At 51.8% G+C, this 16,580-nt stretch overlaps 1 protein-coding gene across 6 annotated transcripts in view; it reads left to right on the forward strand.

Annotated features, from left to right (window-relative positions):
• MYH14 (myosin heavy chain 14) overlaps window positions 1–16,580 on the forward strand; it is a 101,671-nt gene that overhangs the window by 42,943 nt on the left and 42,148 nt on the right. For all 6 annotated transcript variants that reach the window (XM_010369535.2, XM_030913285.1, XM_030913282.1 and 3 more), the window contains 9 exons: window positions 618–770; window positions 1,088–1,261; window positions 1,616–1,789; window positions 3,639–3,753; window positions 8,050–8,237; window positions 9,871–9,992; window positions 11,718–11,787; window positions 12,488–12,648; window positions 14,295–14,403. In XM_010369535.2, coding sequence (XP_010367837.2) covers window positions 618–770; window positions 1,088–1,261; window positions 1,616–1,789; window positions 3,639–3,753; window positions 8,050–8,237; window positions 9,871–9,992; window positions 11,718–11,787; window positions 12,488–12,648; window positions 14,295–14,403 — 1,266 coding nt within the window. The remainder of the gene's footprint in view (window positions 1–617; window positions 771–1,087; window positions 1,262–1,615; window positions 1,790–3,638; window positions 3,754–8,049; window positions 8,238–9,870; window positions 9,993–11,717; window positions 11,788–12,487; window positions 12,649–14,294; window positions 14,404–16,580) is intronic.

The following is a 16,580-nucleotide window of genomic DNA, read 5'->3' on the forward strand; positions in this document are numbered from 1 at the left end:
TTGGCAATCATGGGAGCTCACACCAGGGTGGTGGCAGGGAGGGTGGAGTGGAGCAACCACAGGCCAGGGAGGGTTTCGGAATCCAGCTTTTGGGCAGAGGCCTCTGCTGGCCCTAGGCTGGGCAGTGAGGTGCCCGGATGAAGTAGATGCTGTGGGGCACAAGAGGAGTTTGGGAGCCACACTGACCCTGGTTCAAGCTCAGCTGGGGTACTGTTGTTAGTTCCCATTTTACAGAGGAGAAAACTGAGGCACAGAGAGGTTTATTCACATGCCTGAGGTCACACAGCCCCCAAGTGGCAGAGCTGGGATTCGAACCCAGGTTGTCCGGCTCCAGAGTCCACGCTCTTAACCGCTGTGCGGTAGAAACTGGTTTGAGGGGTGAGGGGAGGATTCAAGGGCTAACACACCCGAGCCCGTCACATAGTACCTGACGCACAGTCGGACTTCAGGAATGTCTGCCTGTTGTTCATGGCATTGTTCTTGATGGTATATCTGGTCAAGGAGCTGGGAGGTGACCTTAAGGGGGATGAGCTGGGGGCCCTTCCCCGGTCCACCTCTGACGTCTTTCAGTCTGCTGATGTGCAGGCTGCGTCCTTACCACGAGCCCTGCCCCACAGGCTGACTTCGCGCTGGAGGCCCTGGCCAAGGCCACCTATGAGCGCCTCTTCCGCTGGCTGGTTCTGCGCCTCAACCGGGCCTTGGACCGCAGCCCCCGCCAAGGCGCCTCCTTCCTGGGCATCCTGGACATCGCGGGCTTTGAGATCTTCCAGGTCCGCCCTCGTGCTGGGAGGGGGATGCCGACTTCCTCACTCCGGTCCTGGTCCTTTCTGAAGCCCTGGGTCTCTCCCCTTCTCCCTGGTCTCTGTCCCCCACTCTCTCTCTAAGTCTCTGTTCCCCCCTCTCTCTGGTCTCTGTTCCTCTCTCTCTGGGTCTCTGTCCCCACTTCTCTCTGGTCTCTGTCCCCCGTCTCTGGGTCTCTGCCCCCCTCTCTCTCTGGGTCTCTCTCCCGTCTCTGGGTCTCTGTCCCTTGTCTCTGGGTCTCTGTCCCTCTCCATCCTCCCAGCTCATGTGTCCTGCGTCCCTGCAGCTGAACTCCTTCGAGCAGCTCTGCATCAACTACACCAACGAGAAGCTGCAGCAGCTTTTCAACCACACCATGTTCGTGTTGGAGCAGGAGGAGTACCAGCGTGAGGGGATCCCCTGGACCTTCCTCGACTTTGGCCTCGACCTGCAGCCCTGCATCGACCTCATCGAGCGGCCGGTGAGCCCCGGGCCCCTTCCCAGCCCACACAGGGTTCAGCTCCGTCTCTCCCAGCATCTGCGTGACCATGGTCTAGCTCCTCCTCTGCTGGGCCTCAGGATGCCCATGGGTTCTGTGAGGAAGGTGACAGCACCTGCTTCCTTGATCTTTGTGACCATAGGTGATTAGAGCCCAGAACGTGCCTGCCACAGGGCCTGGCTGGAATCATTCGGTTAATCAGGGCTCTCCTGTAACTGTCATTCTCACATTTGTTTTTATGTCCAAGTGTGACTTCTAAGAGCTAAAAATCAGCAGCCACCTGAGTGTTCAATATTTGGGGATCTGACTTACTCTCCCCCTGCTGTCGATGGCCAGGCCAACCCCCCTGGACTCCTGGCCCTGCTGGACGAGGAGTGCTGGTTCCCAAAGGCCACAGACAAGTCGTTTGTGGAGAAGGTAGCCCAGGAGCAGGGTGGCCACCCCAAGTTCCAGCGGCCAAGGCAACTGCGGGATCAGGCCGACTTCAGTGTTCTGCACTATGCGGGCAAGGTAGGGGCTGGGGCCAGCCTTGGGGCATGTGAGTGGGAGTGGCGATCGAGAGGTCTCCACTGGCTACAGATAGGGGGAGGGTCTAGAGGGAAAACTGGGTCCTCCTGAGGTCCAGACAAACAGAGCAGGGGCTAGGAGAGCCCAGGGAGAAGCAAGGACTCTGTCCGATGGGATCACCAAAAACTTCCTCAAAGAGGTGATATTTGCAGTGGGTTTTGAGGGATGGGTAGGAGTTCATCAGGAGGCGATCTATGTGCATTTTATCCACTTATTCAGCAGACGTGTGTGGGCTGCCATTTGTGTGCCCAGCTCGGTGCCGAGCAAAGCTGGATACACAGATCAAACATGGTTTCTCTCCTCACAAAGATCCCTATCTGGGAGGGAGGCAAATACAGACCATCAGGATATAAGGTCAATAGGTATTTGAATGGAGGAAGCTGAGGGTAGTGTCAGAGCCCAGAAGAGAAATACCTGAAAAAGCTTCACAGAAGAGAATCTGCTCAATCTCAAATCTCAGCCAAGAGCCAGCAAACATTTTCTGTAAAGGGTCCGATAGTAAATAGTTTCAGCTTTGTGGGCCAGATGGTCTCTGTCACACAATTCTGCTGTGGTCACACAAAAAGAACCACAGATAATACATAAGTATCTTCAAGCCCCCAAGGAAAAAGAAAGGAAAAACAGATTGAGATACAGTCTGGAGGGCTTTCCTGCCCCCCAAAAGGCCTCCAGGAGTTTGACTATGAAGACATAAATGAAGGTTTTATTCCAATAAAACTTTTTTTTTTTTTTTTTTTTTTTTTTTGAGACAAAGAGTTTTCCTCTGTTGCCCAGGCTGGAGTGCGGTGGCGCAATCTCGGCTCACTGCAACCTCCACCTACCAGGTTCAAGCAATTCTTCTGCCTCAGCCTGCCCAGTAGCTGGGATTACAGGCGCCTGCCACCACGCCTGGCTAATTTTTGTATTTTTAGTAGAGACAAGGTTTCACCATGTTGGCCAGGCTGCTCTCAAACTCCTAACCTTAGTTGATCCACCCGCATAGGCCTCCCAAAGTGCTGGGATTACAGGCGTGAGCCACTGTGCCCGGCCTGTTCCAATAAAAGTATTTGCAAAAAGAGGTGGCAGGCGGGACTTCCCCTGTGAACCATAGTTTACTGATCCCCAGTTTTGATGATGTGAACCAGGCAGCCCCAGAGGATGGGTGAAGGGTGGGAAGGGCTGTCCAGGCGGAGGGAACAGCATAGACAATGGCTAGGAGGCAGGAGATTCCACGTGTTCTGTGTGTAGCCCTCAGTTTCTTCCCCAGACATACTCCAGAACTCCCCTTGTACCCAGCCCTCTGCTAGGCCGTGAGTCAGATCTGGGCCCTGCCCTTGGGGGGCCGCTGTCTGGTGGGGGGGCACATATGCAGAGAATTGTAGTGGCCAAGATCGTGACTCTATGGAGCCCCAACGCAAAGCCTGAGTACCCAGAAGGAGCCAGTCATGTGAAATCCAGAGACAGAACCCCAGGTGGCAGGAACCGCAGGGGTAAAACCCCGAGGTGGGAGTAAGCTCACGTGTTTAAGGAGCAGTGGAGAGGCCAGGGTGGCTGGAGAGGAACAAGGAAGAAAGTGGTGGCGGTGGAGGTTACAGAGGTCTCTGTGGGAGGGGGCATAGAGAGGAAGGAGAGAGAGGGGGCCATGCCAGTGGGGTGCAGTTCAGAATATGGACACAAGGTGGCACCAGTGCTCTCTTGTCCATGGTGAGCTCCAGACCTGGGAGTCTCAGAGAGCTTCTGGAAGGCTCCTTAGGAAATCCAGAGAATGTCTGAGCCTGCAAGTCATTGCCCTCCTCTACCTGACTTCATTCAGGTTGACTACAAGGCCAACGAGTGGCTGATGAAAAACATGGACCCTCTGAATGACAATGTCGCAGCCCTGCTTCACCAGAGCACAGACCGGCTGACGGCAGAGATCTGGAAAGATGGTGAGGACCTGCTTCCCCGGCTCCGGCCCTGGGGGTCTGTGCAGCCATTCTCCCAACCCATAGTGTGAGCACTTTTGTTTCAGAAGCTGAGGTCTGAACCTGAGTTTTCTGCTTAGACCCAGAACAGCCCGTGACACAAATAGTATTTCAAATCAGTGATGGATGGATCCATAGATTAATTGATTGATTTGATTGATAAGCCAGCATCCTTCTCAAAGATAAAACACTCCCCCTTAATCAGAAACAAGACAAAGATACCCACTAACACTGCTGTTAAACATCGCTTTTTTTTTTTTTAGCAATATTAGCCTATGCAATCAGACCAGAAAAAAATATGAATGTCAAAAAGGAAGAGGTAAACTTATTATTTGTAGATGGCCTGTGTTCTCTAAAAAATTAAGAGATTTGGCCAGGCATGGTGGCTCATGCCTGTAATCCCAGCACTTTGGGAGGCCAAGGTGGGCGGATCACTTGAGGTCAGGAGTTCAAGACCAGCCTGGCCAACATGGTGAAACCCCATCTCTACTAAAAGTACAAAAATTAGCCAGGTGTGGTGGCACATGCCTGTAGTCTCAGCTACTTGGGAGGCTGAGGCAGGAGAATCACTTGAACCTGGGAGGTGGAGGTTGCAGTGAGCCAAGATTGTGCCACTACAATCCAGCCTGGGTGACAGAGTGAGACTCTGTCTCAAAAAAAAAAAAAAAAAAAAAAAATCCTACTGAAAAATAATTTATAACAATCAGAGAACACAGAATGATGATGTTTTGCAGGTCAGTCAACTTTTAGGCTTTGCTTTCTTTGTTCTTACAAAGTTCCCTTCAAGCCCCCGGGGAAGAAGAAAGAAAGAACAGACTGAGATACAGTTTTAGAGGGCTTTCCTTCCCCCAAAAAGGCCCCTATGAGTTTGCCCCAAGTGTCTTTTTAGATTGACACTTCTAGGGGTCATAGGCAGAGATGCCAAATGCCCTGTGGTAGGACTCTGACCTTTTCCGAGCCTTTTCTGCTACCTCCTCCTTCCCCATCCCCATCCTTAGAGGAGGTTTGAGAAATGGTTTTAGAAAGCTGGCAGAACTAGCATCCTGTTTTTTCCAGGTTACAACTTTCTGGCATTTGTCAGTTTGCCTTTATTTATTGAAGTGAAAAGGCAGCTGTAGAAATACCAGTCCATGCAATTTGGCAAATTGAGTGGTTCCCAAATGAGCAAGATGAGTGGTTCCCAAAACACACTAACAGAGCAAAAGAGCATGGAGGGTCTTGATATTGTGAGCTGATGCTAGAAAGATAGATTTTATGTTTGTATCTCATGTAGTATTTACACAGGAGATTGGAAAGTAGGGTTTGATGTTCAGGAACAGAACCAGATTATGCTATGAGAATCATCTCCCGGCTGAAAATCTGCTGCCCTTTTAAAATATTTGTGCCCTCTTCATAAACACCTGATTCTCTACAGTGAGCCCTCATTTGTCACACTCTGTGTGTGCCTGACTCTCAGAGGGTTCCAAGAGAAAAAGTGGAAGCCGCAAAACCTGCTGGGTCAGCCTCCCAAGTAGCTGGGGAGCTGCCATAATGTCACTTCCTTCATAATCCTCCTAAACAAAGGCATTCACAAGGTCTTCCCAGATTCAAGGAGCTGCAAGACACAGGCAAAGGGTGTCAATACAGAGAAAAGTGGGGAATCGGGGCCATTTTTGCCCAACCTATACTAGAGTAGCTTTGAGCCCAGAATTGTATGCCCATCATCCTGACAGCCCAGGGAAAAAGGTAAATGAGATTAGCTCTCCTCTGAGAGGCAAAAACAACAAGTGGCCTGGGAGCATCAAGTTCATTCTTGAGCTTCCTGGCAGCCAGAGCAAAAAGGGCTACCTATTAAAACAGATACAACCTTTAGAGGGAGAGATTTTTTATTCTTTGCACTGAATTCTTACAGAGGACATTCGTCCTTTTGGCCAACAGTGTGTGGATACAAAGATGAATAGGAATTCAAAAGTTTATGGCCAACATTCTGGATTTCCCTCTTGCTTTGCTCTGCTCTGTGCTGTGCTGTTGACTAATAACCCTTTCCTCTCTTTCTTCCTGCCACCTCCTTTCCTTCCCCTCTTTTCATGCATCTCTCCCCGACATCTCTCTGCCATATCCCCTCTACCCACCCACACATCTGTCCTCACTCCCCAGAACACGGGGGTTTCCAGCAGTTCTCTTTCCTTGGCTCCTTCCCACCGTCGCCCCCAGGATCTGCAGAGAGGTGCAGCTCTGCTATTTCTCCGCCAGGGGGTGGGTGTCTCTGTGCATCAATGGGTGAGGCTTGCTGGAGGAGGAGGGTGGACCTGTTGGGCTGGGGACCTGGTTTTAAACATCTGTCCCCTCTCCTCTCACTGTGGAGGTCTCTCACTCTTCCTATCTCTCCTTGTTGGCTCCCTCGGAAGTTTCCAGACTCTGTAGCAGCAGAACGCCTTCTTCTAACTAAACTGCATGTAAAAGTACAAATAGGTGTGATAATGCCAGCTGGCGTTTCTTGAGCACTTACTATGTGCCGTTCACCATGTGAAGCCCCTTTAGAATTATCAACACCTCATTTGTATACTGTGGTAATAGTACTAACACTCAGGTAGGTGTTAGTACTATTACCCCAGTATACAAATGAGGAAACTAAAGCACAGAGAGGTTAAGTAACTTGCTGAGGTCACACAGCCAGTAAGTGGCAGAGCTGGGATTTGAACCCAGGACATCAGATTTCAGAACTTTAGCTCTTATCTGTGCTATGAGGACTTCATAAATGATAATTATCATTTTGAAAATGACAGGGAGTATGGGGTAGGGGAGACAGTTGAACCTGGGGAAGAAAATAACATATTTGAGCCCCTGCCATGACTTGGGCCTGCCCTAAGCACAGATTATCTAGTTGATGGCTGATGGCCCTTGAATGGGATGAGTTTTGAAGGACATCAGATTCTGCCCTAGCTGTGGGTTCCTGAGGAACCTGGCATGATTTAACACATAGAATTTGGGCCAGGTGCATTGAGTCACCCCTATAATCCCAGCGCTTTGGGAGGCTGAGGTGAGAGGATCACTTGAGGCCAAGAGTTTGAGATTAGCCTGAGCAACACAGGAAGACCCCGTCTCTAAAAATAAATTTAAAAATTAGTGGTGTGCGCCTGTAGTCCCAACTACTTGGGAGGCTGAGGTAGGAAGACCACTTGAGCCTGGGAGGTTGAGGCTGCAGTGAGCTGTGATCACTCCACTGTACTCCAGCCTGGGTGACAGCGAGACCATGTCTCGGAAAACAAACAAACAAAACAGAATTCGAGACAGTACCAATGGAAGGAGTGGATATTCTTCGAATTTTTCACTACTCAAAGCAGCGCCACCAAGTGGCAATAGAGAAAATAGAATCTTTTTGTGGAGACGGAGTCTCGCTCTGTCGCCCAGGCTGGAGTGCAGTGGCGTGATCTTGGCTCACGGCAACCTCTGCCTCCCAGGTTCAAGTGATTCTCCTGCCTCAGCCTCCCAAGTAGCTGGGATTATAGGCACGCACCACCACACCTACCTAATTTTTTGTATTTTCAGTAGAGATGGGGTTTCACCATGTTGGCCAGGCTGGCCTCGAACTCCTGACCTCAGGTGATTCACCCGCCTTGGCCTCCCAAAGTGCTGGGATTCCAGGCATGAGCCACCACACCCTGCAAAGAAAATAAAACCTCTATGAAATCAGGCATTCTGGAAAAATGGTTACCATAGAGATCGTTTGCCCTATTTCAAATATTACGTATAATGCAATAATTTATTACATCTTGTAGTATGTTTCAGATTCCTAAAATGCAACTGCAGTGATTATGTTATCACTGTTTTCTCTCTCTGTGCCTCAGTTTCCAAATCTATAAAATGGGAATGATTCTTACAGGCTTATAAAGCCATTGATGTAAAGTGCTTTGAGCAATGCCTGCCAGAGCATCTATGCTAGGTAAGCATTTGCTGTTATTGTCATCATTTATTGTTAAGGAAAACAGAGATCATGTCCTTGAAGAGAAGAAGGGTCAAAGACCAGGGTTTGAAAGGACTCCTACTGTCTGGGTTCTCATCTTGGATCTTCAGTTTCTAAGCTGTGTGACCTTAAGCACATTCTCCCACCCTTCAGAGCCTCTGTCCAATGGAGCTGATAATATCTACCTTACAGGCTGTGTGAGGTCCTTCATATGTAAAGTGTCAGTTCTGATAAATGATAAGACCCTTGACCTTTGGCCCCGGTCCCTAAAACTGACCCCTGACCTCCTTCTGTCTCTCTGTATCTCCATCTGATAGTGGAGGGCATCGTGGGGCTGGAACAGGTGAGCAGCCTGGGCGATGGCCCACCAGGTGGCCGCCCCCGCCGGGGTATGTTCCGGACAGTGGGACAGCTCTACAAGGAGTCCCTGAGCCGCCTCATGGCCACACTCAGCAACACCAACCCCAGTTTTGTCCGCTGCATTGTCCCCAACCACGAGAAGAGGGTGAGTGACTCAGCCTGGGGAGGAAGGGATGGCTGTGGCCGTGGGTTAAGGTTTGGCCTCTGGACTTGGCTGGAGCCACATCTGATTTGAAGACCCTCTCTAATTGACTGTGTGGCTTTGAGCAAATTGCTTCTGTTCCTAGGCTCAGGGTCCGGTTGGGAAAATTCATCCATTCATATAACTTAAATGTATTGAGCACCTACCGTGCTGGGAACAGGTACTGGGGAGGCATTGGAGAGAAAAGCACAGCCAACTCCTGGTCTCAGGGAGCTCACAGTCTGATGGGGAGCACAGACATTCATCTAACCACCCAAAATGAATGCCCAGTTAAATGTGTAGGGGCGGTAAGTGTCACATAGGGCTTGATCTGGTCAGTGAAGTGAGGGAAGGCTCCCTGGGGGAGGTGATGACTGAGCCCTGAAAGATATGTGGTATTCCAGACAGAGAACAGTTTGTACAAAGGTCCAATGGTAGGATGGAGCACGCGAGGTACAAGGGATAGAGGAAAACCATCAGGGCTGGGGTTGTTGCGTAGGTGTGACAAGACCATGGCCAGCCTCACTGGCCACTGATTTTCATGTTGAGAAAATCAGAGAATGGGCCCTACAGAGAAGGGTCAATGGGAATGGAAAACTACGCTGTTTGCCATGTTGCCCAGGCTGGTATCGAACTCCTGAGCTCAAGCGATCCACCCGCCTTGGCCTCCCAAAGTGCTGGGATTACAGGTGTGAGCCACCACGCCCGGCCTGAGATCCCATCTTTTATCAAATCTAAGACATGTATTCCTCCCCGCTAGCGTCTCTGAAGTCGAGATGTAGCTTACTGTCAATGGCCTGTCGGGGTTTAATTGCCAGGCTTTTTCCTTTCTTGGTGGCATATTTAATGACAGCATGTGCCATTTGAATTTTTGTACTGTTTAGATTTTTGCCATTTGTGTATTACTGTTGAAAAGAGAAAAGGCGGCCTGGCATGGTGGCTCATGCCTGTAATCCCAGCACTTTGGGAGGCTGAGGTGGGAGGACTGCTTGAGCCCAGGAGTTCAAGACCAGCCTGGGCAATGGCAAAACCCCGTCTGTACTCAAAATACAAAAATTAGCCGGGCATAGTGGTGGGCGCCTATAATCCCAGCTACTCAGGAGGCTGAGGCAGGAGAAGCTCTTGAACCTGGGAGGCAGAGGTTGCAGTTAGCTGAGATCATGCCATTGCACTCCAGCCTGGGCAAGAGAGCAAGACTGTCTTAAACAAACAAACAAAACACCATGATTTACCAGCTTTGGACAGACATCAGCTTCCCAGGAGGCCTTTTGGCGACTCTCCTGCGTGCAAATTCAGCCCTGCCCACCTCCCTCCCTGCGGATCTTTTCTCCTTAGCACTTAGTATTTCTTCTTTATTAGTGACTGCTTCACCTAGGGTATTTCCAGTTTCTCTCACTGAACTCTCAGTTCCCCAGGGAAGGCATTTCCCCCTGGGTTGAGCATTGCTGTGTTCCCAGGGCCTAGAACAGTTCCTAGGCACCTACTAGGTGCTCAGTAAATTACGTATGGAAATATAGGAAATTGCCACCCTTGACCGTTTGGCGCCCCCGTGTGGCCGCCACTGACCCTCCCCCCAACGTGTCCGTCCTCTCCCCAGGCCGGGAAGCTGGAGCCGCGGCTGGTGCTGGACCAGCTTCGCTGCAACGGCGTCCTGGAGGGCATCCGCATCTGTCGCCAGGGCTTCCCCAACCGCATCCTCTTCCAGGAGTTCCGGCAGCGGTGAGCGAGAGCCCGGGCCCAGGCCCGGCGGAGGGGCTGGGTGGGACCCCGATTTGGAAGCTGACACACCTGCGTTCAGGTCTCCACCCACTCTTGCTCCTTCCGAGCTGGGGAAGTTGAGGCAGATTACTCACTTTGCTGAGCCTCAGTTTACTCGTCTGTGGTATGGGAGAACAATAGCCCACTTGATGCACTCCCTAGAGAAAGCACACAGAGTCTATGGGGACCTGGGGTACACTGTTGCTGCTGTTTAGGGCCGTGGTCCCCAAACTATGAACGTTAAATCACTGCATGGTGTTACAAATTTGCATGTCTTTAAAAATGAAATAGAAGGCCGGGTGTGGTGGCTCACGCCTGTAGTCCCAGCACTTTGGGAGGCCAAGGTGGGCGGATCACCTGAGGTCGGACGTTCAAGACCAGCCTGACCAACATGGAGAAACCCCATTTCTATGAAAAATACAAAATTAGCCGGGCGTGGTGGAGCATGCCTGTAATCCTAGCTACTCGGGAGGCTGAGGCAGGAGAATCGCTTGAACCCGGGAGGTGGAGGTTGCAGTGAGCCGAGATCGTGCCACTACACTGCAGCCTGGGCAACAAGAGTGAAACTACGTCTCAAAAAAAAAAAAGAAGAAGAAGAAGAAAACAGAACAGAAAATACCAAGGCCTAATGAGCAAGTAATACAGCAAATATAACAAAAATGATGCTTCACACAAGCTGTGTAGAGCAGCACTGTCTGTTAGAAGTAGAATGGAAGCCTTGTACACAACTGAAAATTTTCTTTTTTTTTTTGAGACGGAGTCTCGCTCTATCGCCCAGGCTGGAGTGCAGTGGCCGGATCTCAGCTCACTGCAAGCTCCACCTCCGGGGTTTACGCCATTCTCCTGCCTCAGCCTCCTGAGTAGCTGGGACTACAGGTGCCCGCCACCTCGCCTGGCTAGTTTTTTGTATTTTTTAGTAGAGACGGGGTTTCACCGTGTTAGCCAGGAGAGTCTCGATCTCCTGACCTCGTGATCCGCCCGTCTCGGCCTCCCAAAGTGCTGGGATTACAGGCTTGAGCCACTGCGCCCGGCCCACAACTGAAAATTTTCTAATAGAAGCCTTGTACACAACTGAAAATTTTCTAATAGTTACACTTTTAAAAGTGAAAAAAATGAAATTAATTTTAACAAGATATTTTACTAAAGCCAATACATCCAAAATACTGGCCAATACTGGCCAGGCACCGTGGCTCATGCCTGTAACCCCAGCATTTTGGGAGGCCGAGGCAGGTGGATCACTTCAGGTCAGGAGTTCGAGACCAGCCTGGCCGTCATGGTGAAACCCCGTCTCTACTAAAAATACAAAAATTAGCCGGGTGTGGTGGCACATGCCTGAATCCCAGCTACCCAGTAGGCTGAGGCAGGAGAATCGCTTGAACCCAGGAGACAGAGGTTGCAGTGAGGCAAGATCTCGCCACTGCACTCCAGCCTGGACGGCAGAGCGAGACTCCATCTCAAAAAACAAACAAAACAAAAAACTGAAGCAATCAATCATTTCGATCATTGTCGATGTTGCTGTCCTTGGCGGTGGCGTGAATGCTCAGATGTGAGTTTTGTGACTATCCTTGTTATTGTCACCGTTGTTCCTGTTGTGCGTCACTCTGAGTCCAGTGCCTGGCCCGCAGCAGGCACTAGGTGAGCCTTTGCTGTGACTCTCTCCTCCCCACCCCTCCCTGCTCATTGCAGGTACGAGATCCTGACGCCCAATGCCATCCCCAAGGGCTTCATGGATGGGAAGCAGGCCTGTGAAAAGATGGTGAGTGGGACAGCCTGGCGTGTGTGTGTGCGTGCGTGTTTGTGGAGACATACGTGTGTGTGTGCAGACGCGTGTGTCTGTGTCTGTGTGTGTCTGTGTGTGTGTGCATGTGTTTGTGTCTATGTGTCTGTATGCATGTGTGTGCAGGGGGCCAGGTGGTGGGGGAGTGGGGCTGGGATCTCCCCTTCATTGCCCTTCCTCATTACCTCTCCCTATCAACGCCCCCACCCCTGCTTCCTCATCATCCCCCATCAACCCCCTACCTGTCACCCCATCACCCTGTCCCATCACCCGTATCCCCCATCGACCCCTCCCTATAACTCTCCTCCCCTATCACCCTCCTCCATATCACCCCCTACCCCATCACACCCTCTCCCCAATCACCACCCCTTCCCTATCACTGCCCCTTCTCACCACCCCCCTCCTCTATCATCCCCCTCCCCATCACCCTCCTTCCTATAACTTCCCTCCCCATCACCCTTCTCCACATCACCCCCTACCCTATCACCCTCCTCATCACCCCCTCCCCCATCACTTCTCCCCCATCACCTCCCTCCCCTATCACCCCCCTCCCCAATCACCACCCCTTCCCTATCACTCCCCCTCCTCACTACTCCCTCCCCCATTACTCCCCCTCCTCACCACCCCCACTCCCCCATCACCCCCCTCTCCATCATCACCCCTCTCCCACCCCTCACAGATCCAGGCACTGGAATTGGACCCCAACCTCTACCGTGTGGGACAGAGCAAGATCTTCTTCCGGGCCGGGGTCCTGGCCCAGCTGGAAGAGGAGCGAGACCTGAAGGTCACTGACATCATCGTCTCCTTCCAGGCAGCTGCCCGGGGATACCTGGCTCGCAGGTGGGCGGCCACGCTGTCTCCCGGGGTCCTGTTGGCCAAGGTTGGGTCAGGGAGGGGTTGACCAGATGGCTCCAGGTGTCAGGGCCTCCAGGACGGGTGCAGGCCTGAGGAGCAGGTAGATGGAGCTGCTGGGTGCCCAGACTTCTTGGTTCTGCAGTCCCTGAGGGGCCCTGTGGACAGGCCCTGTACAGAGTAAGACTGGAAACACAGAGGCCAGACTTAGCCATAGGGTGACCAGCCGTCCTAGTGGGCCTGGGACGGGGTTTTCCAGGGTGCAGGACTTCCAGTGCTAAAACAGAGAAAGCCCGGGGCAACCCGGGTCAAGCTGTCCGCTCTCCCTGCCCATTCCCTTGAGGGGCTCCAGTCTGGAGGTGAGACTTCCATGGGCACAGAGTCCCAGTCCTGGGTGAGACCTGCTTTGATGGGGGCCATAGAGGTGCAGCAAGGGGGCCCTGCTGCAGGCCGTGACTCCCCCAGGTCACTCCGGACAACCAGGTGGATGAAGGAAAACGGGAAAGGCGCTCAGAGCAGGAGCAAGCTTGTGCAAAGGTCCAACAATGCAAGACCCTGGCATGCTTCAGGAATACAGGGCGTTTGCCAGAGACTCTCCTTCCTCCTTAGAAGTGGCTCAGAGAGGCCGGGTGCGGCGGCTCACACCTGTAATCCCAGCACTTTGGGAGGCCGAAGCGGGTGGATCACTTGAGGTCAGGAATTCGAGACCAGCCTGGCCAACATGGTGAAACCCATCTCTACTAAAAATACAACAATTAGCCGTAATCCTAGATACTCGGGAGGCTGAGGCAGGAGAATGAGGCAGGAGAACTCAGGAGGCAGAGATTGCAGTGAGCCAAGATCATGCCACTGCACTCCAGCCTGGGTGACAGAGTGAGACTGTATTGGAAAAAAAAAAAAAAAAAAAAAAGGCCTCAAAGAATAGAGTGGCAGAAAAGGATGGCCCAAACACCAGGCTGAGTGGGGCCTCGTCCAGAGGAGCTAGGGAGCTATGGACGGCTGTGAGCAGGGGAGGAGTGGGTCAGCCCTGAGTGTAGAAAGACCCTCTGGAGGTGTGCCGGGATGGGCGGATAGGAGAGGCTGGAGAAGGAGGCTAGGCAGAGGGGCTGGGGCCGTGCGACAGGGCAGAGAGAGTCAGGGGCAGGGGGGCGAACGGCCAGAACACAGATCTAAAAGTAATAAGAATGCCTGCACACAGTAGGCATTTTATGATGGCTAAGTGAAAGGAGCTTGGCTTGGTCAGGCGTGGTGACTCACGCCTATAATCCCAGCACTTTGGGAGGCTGAGGTGAGTAGATCACTTGAGGTCGGGAGTTCGAGAGCAGCCTAGCCAACATGGCGAATCCCATCTCTGCTAAAAATACAAAAATTAGCCCAGTGTTGTGGTGCGCACCTGTCATCCCAGCTACTTGGGAGGCTGAGGCAGGAGAATCGCTTAAACCTGGGAGGTGGAGGTTGCAGTGAGCTGAGATCATGCCCTTGCACTCCAGCCTAGGCAACAGAGCAAGACTCTGTCTCAAAAAAAAAAAAAAAAAATGAAAGAAAGAAAGAAAAGAGCTTGCCTCTCTTGCTAAGGGGACGGCATCTGGAGGAGCTGAGCCCCCACTCTGCCCCTCCCCTGTTTCCCCACCCAGGGCCTTCCAGAAGCGCCAGCAGCAGCAGAGTGCCCTGAGGGTGATGCAGCGGAACTGTGCAGCCTACCTCAAGCTGAGACACTGGCAGTGGTGGCGGCTGTTTACCAAGGTGAGGGCAGCCTAGGGAGGTGGTCTGAGCAGGGAGAGGATAGGACCTTGAGGCTTGCTCTGCTTGACAAGTGACTTCCTCCATGTGTGCCTCAGTTTTCTCCATCAGTAAAACGGGGCCAGTCGGCCCAGCCTTTGCTAGCTGGGATTCTTTAGTTAGCAAGCGACAAGAAAAATCTGACTCAAAACAACATGGATCAAAGGTTCAAGACAATGTGGGCTGCACCTGGATCCAGGGGTCCGCAAGGATTTAAGGGTTCAAGGATTTTCTGGAAGGACTCACAGAACTTAGAAAAGCTGTTGTACTCATAGCTACAGTTTATCACAATACAAAGAATAGATTGAAAACAGCAAAGGTGCGGGGTGCGGTGGCTCACACCTGTAATCCCAGCAGTTTGAGAGGCCAAGGCGGGTGGATCACTTGAGGTCAGGAGTTCGAGACCAGCCTGGCCAATATGGTGAAATCCCGTCTCTACTAAAGATACAAAAATTAGCCGGGCATGGTGGCGCGTGCCTGTAGTCCCAGGTACTTGGGAGGCTGAGGTAGGAGAATCAGTCAAACCTAGGAGGCGGAGGTTGCAGTGAACCAAGATCGTGACACTACTTGCAGCCTGGGCAACAGAGCAAGACTCTGTCTCAAAAAAAAAAAAAAAAAAGAAAAAAAGAAAAAAAAAGAAAAGAAAAGGAAAGAAAAAAAAAAGAAAAGAGCAAAGGTTAAATAATAAAAACAACAACAACAACAACAAAAAAAAAACAGTGTATAAGTGGCTCGGAGAGACCAAGCATGAGCCTACAGCTGTTCTCTCCCAGTGGAGTTGTGTGGGCAACACTTAGCTTTTCCCAGCAATGAAGTTTGATAACATGCATGGGGTATTGCCAACCAGGGAAGCTCACCTGAGCCTTGATGTTCAGCATTTTTCCTGGGGCTGCTCACACAGGCATGGACAAGGTCACGTGGTGACCTCAGTTACTCAGTCTCCAGCCCCTCCAGAGTCAAACTGATGCCATGTGGCCCAAGGTCCCCACCACAGATCCCACTGTTAGCATAGACTTTCCAGGGTGGCCCAAGCCTCCAGGTAAACCAAGGCACTCTTATCAGACGGGACATTCCAAGGACTTAGAGGTTACCTCCCAGGAGCCCATCACGGGCCAGAACTTTCTTAGGAATGTGCAGGGTTTGGACAACCCAGGCCTGCTGAGTTAGCCCTTTATTGCACGAGGGTCCAAACAGTGACGTCAGTATCCAGTGTTCTACGTCTCCCACTTGGCTTTCCTCCGTGATGATCACCAACAGAGGCTTTCCACACTAGGGGCCACCAGCAGATGGAGACTTACCCCCAACCACCTTGGCCAGCCTGGTCTGTCTTATCACAGAGCTCCAGCCAGATTCCCAGGTTTCATGCTCATTGGCCCAGCTGGAGTCATGTGACCATCCCAGAGCCAGTTAGTAGGGATCAGATGAGCCAGGCTGGCATCACATCCGTACCCAAAGCGGAGGGGGCAAAGCCAGGTCGCCATGCGCTGTGGAGCTCGGGGACTGGGTGTTTCCTCAGGGGGAAACTGGAGAGGAGAGAGGAGAATGGAGGGAGGTTTGGGCCTGATGGCTGCTTTTGCAAAAGCCCTTTCGTTAACGTAGTGTCTGCAGCTGCATCTGAGCTACAACAGCTGAGTGGAGTAGGTAAACAGCCAGAAGCTGAGGGTAGTGGCTCACACCTGTAATCCCAGCACTTCGGGAGGCCAAGGTAGGAGCATCACTTGAGCCCAAGAGTTCGAGACCAGCCTGGGCAACAAAGTGAGATCCTCATCTCTACAAAAAATAAATAAATGAATAACTGGGTGTACTGGTGCACATCTGTAGTCCTAGCTACTTGGGAGGAAGGATTGCTTAAGCCCAGGAGTATGAGGCTACAGTAAGCCATGATCATATCACTGCACTCCAGCTTGGGTGACAAGAGTGAGACCCTGTCTCAGAAAAAGAAATAAAAATTAAAAACTGGGGCCGGGCGCGGTGGCTCACGCCTGTAATCCGAGCACTTTGGGAGGCCGAGATGGGCGGATCACGAGGTCAGATCGAGACCATCCTGGCTAACACGGTGAAACCCCGTCTCTACTAAAAATACAAAAAAAAAAAAAATTAGCTGGGCGTGGTGCCGGGCGCCTGTAGTACCAGCTACTGGG

Source organism: Rhinopithecus roxellana, chromosome 12 (genome assembly GCF_007565055.1).
Source record: "Rhinopithecus roxellana isolate Shanxi Qingling chromosome 12, ASM756505v1, whole genome shotgun sequence".
Classification (NCBI taxonomy): domain Eukaryota; kingdom Metazoa; phylum Chordata; class Mammalia; order Primates; family Cercopithecidae; genus Rhinopithecus; species Rhinopithecus roxellana.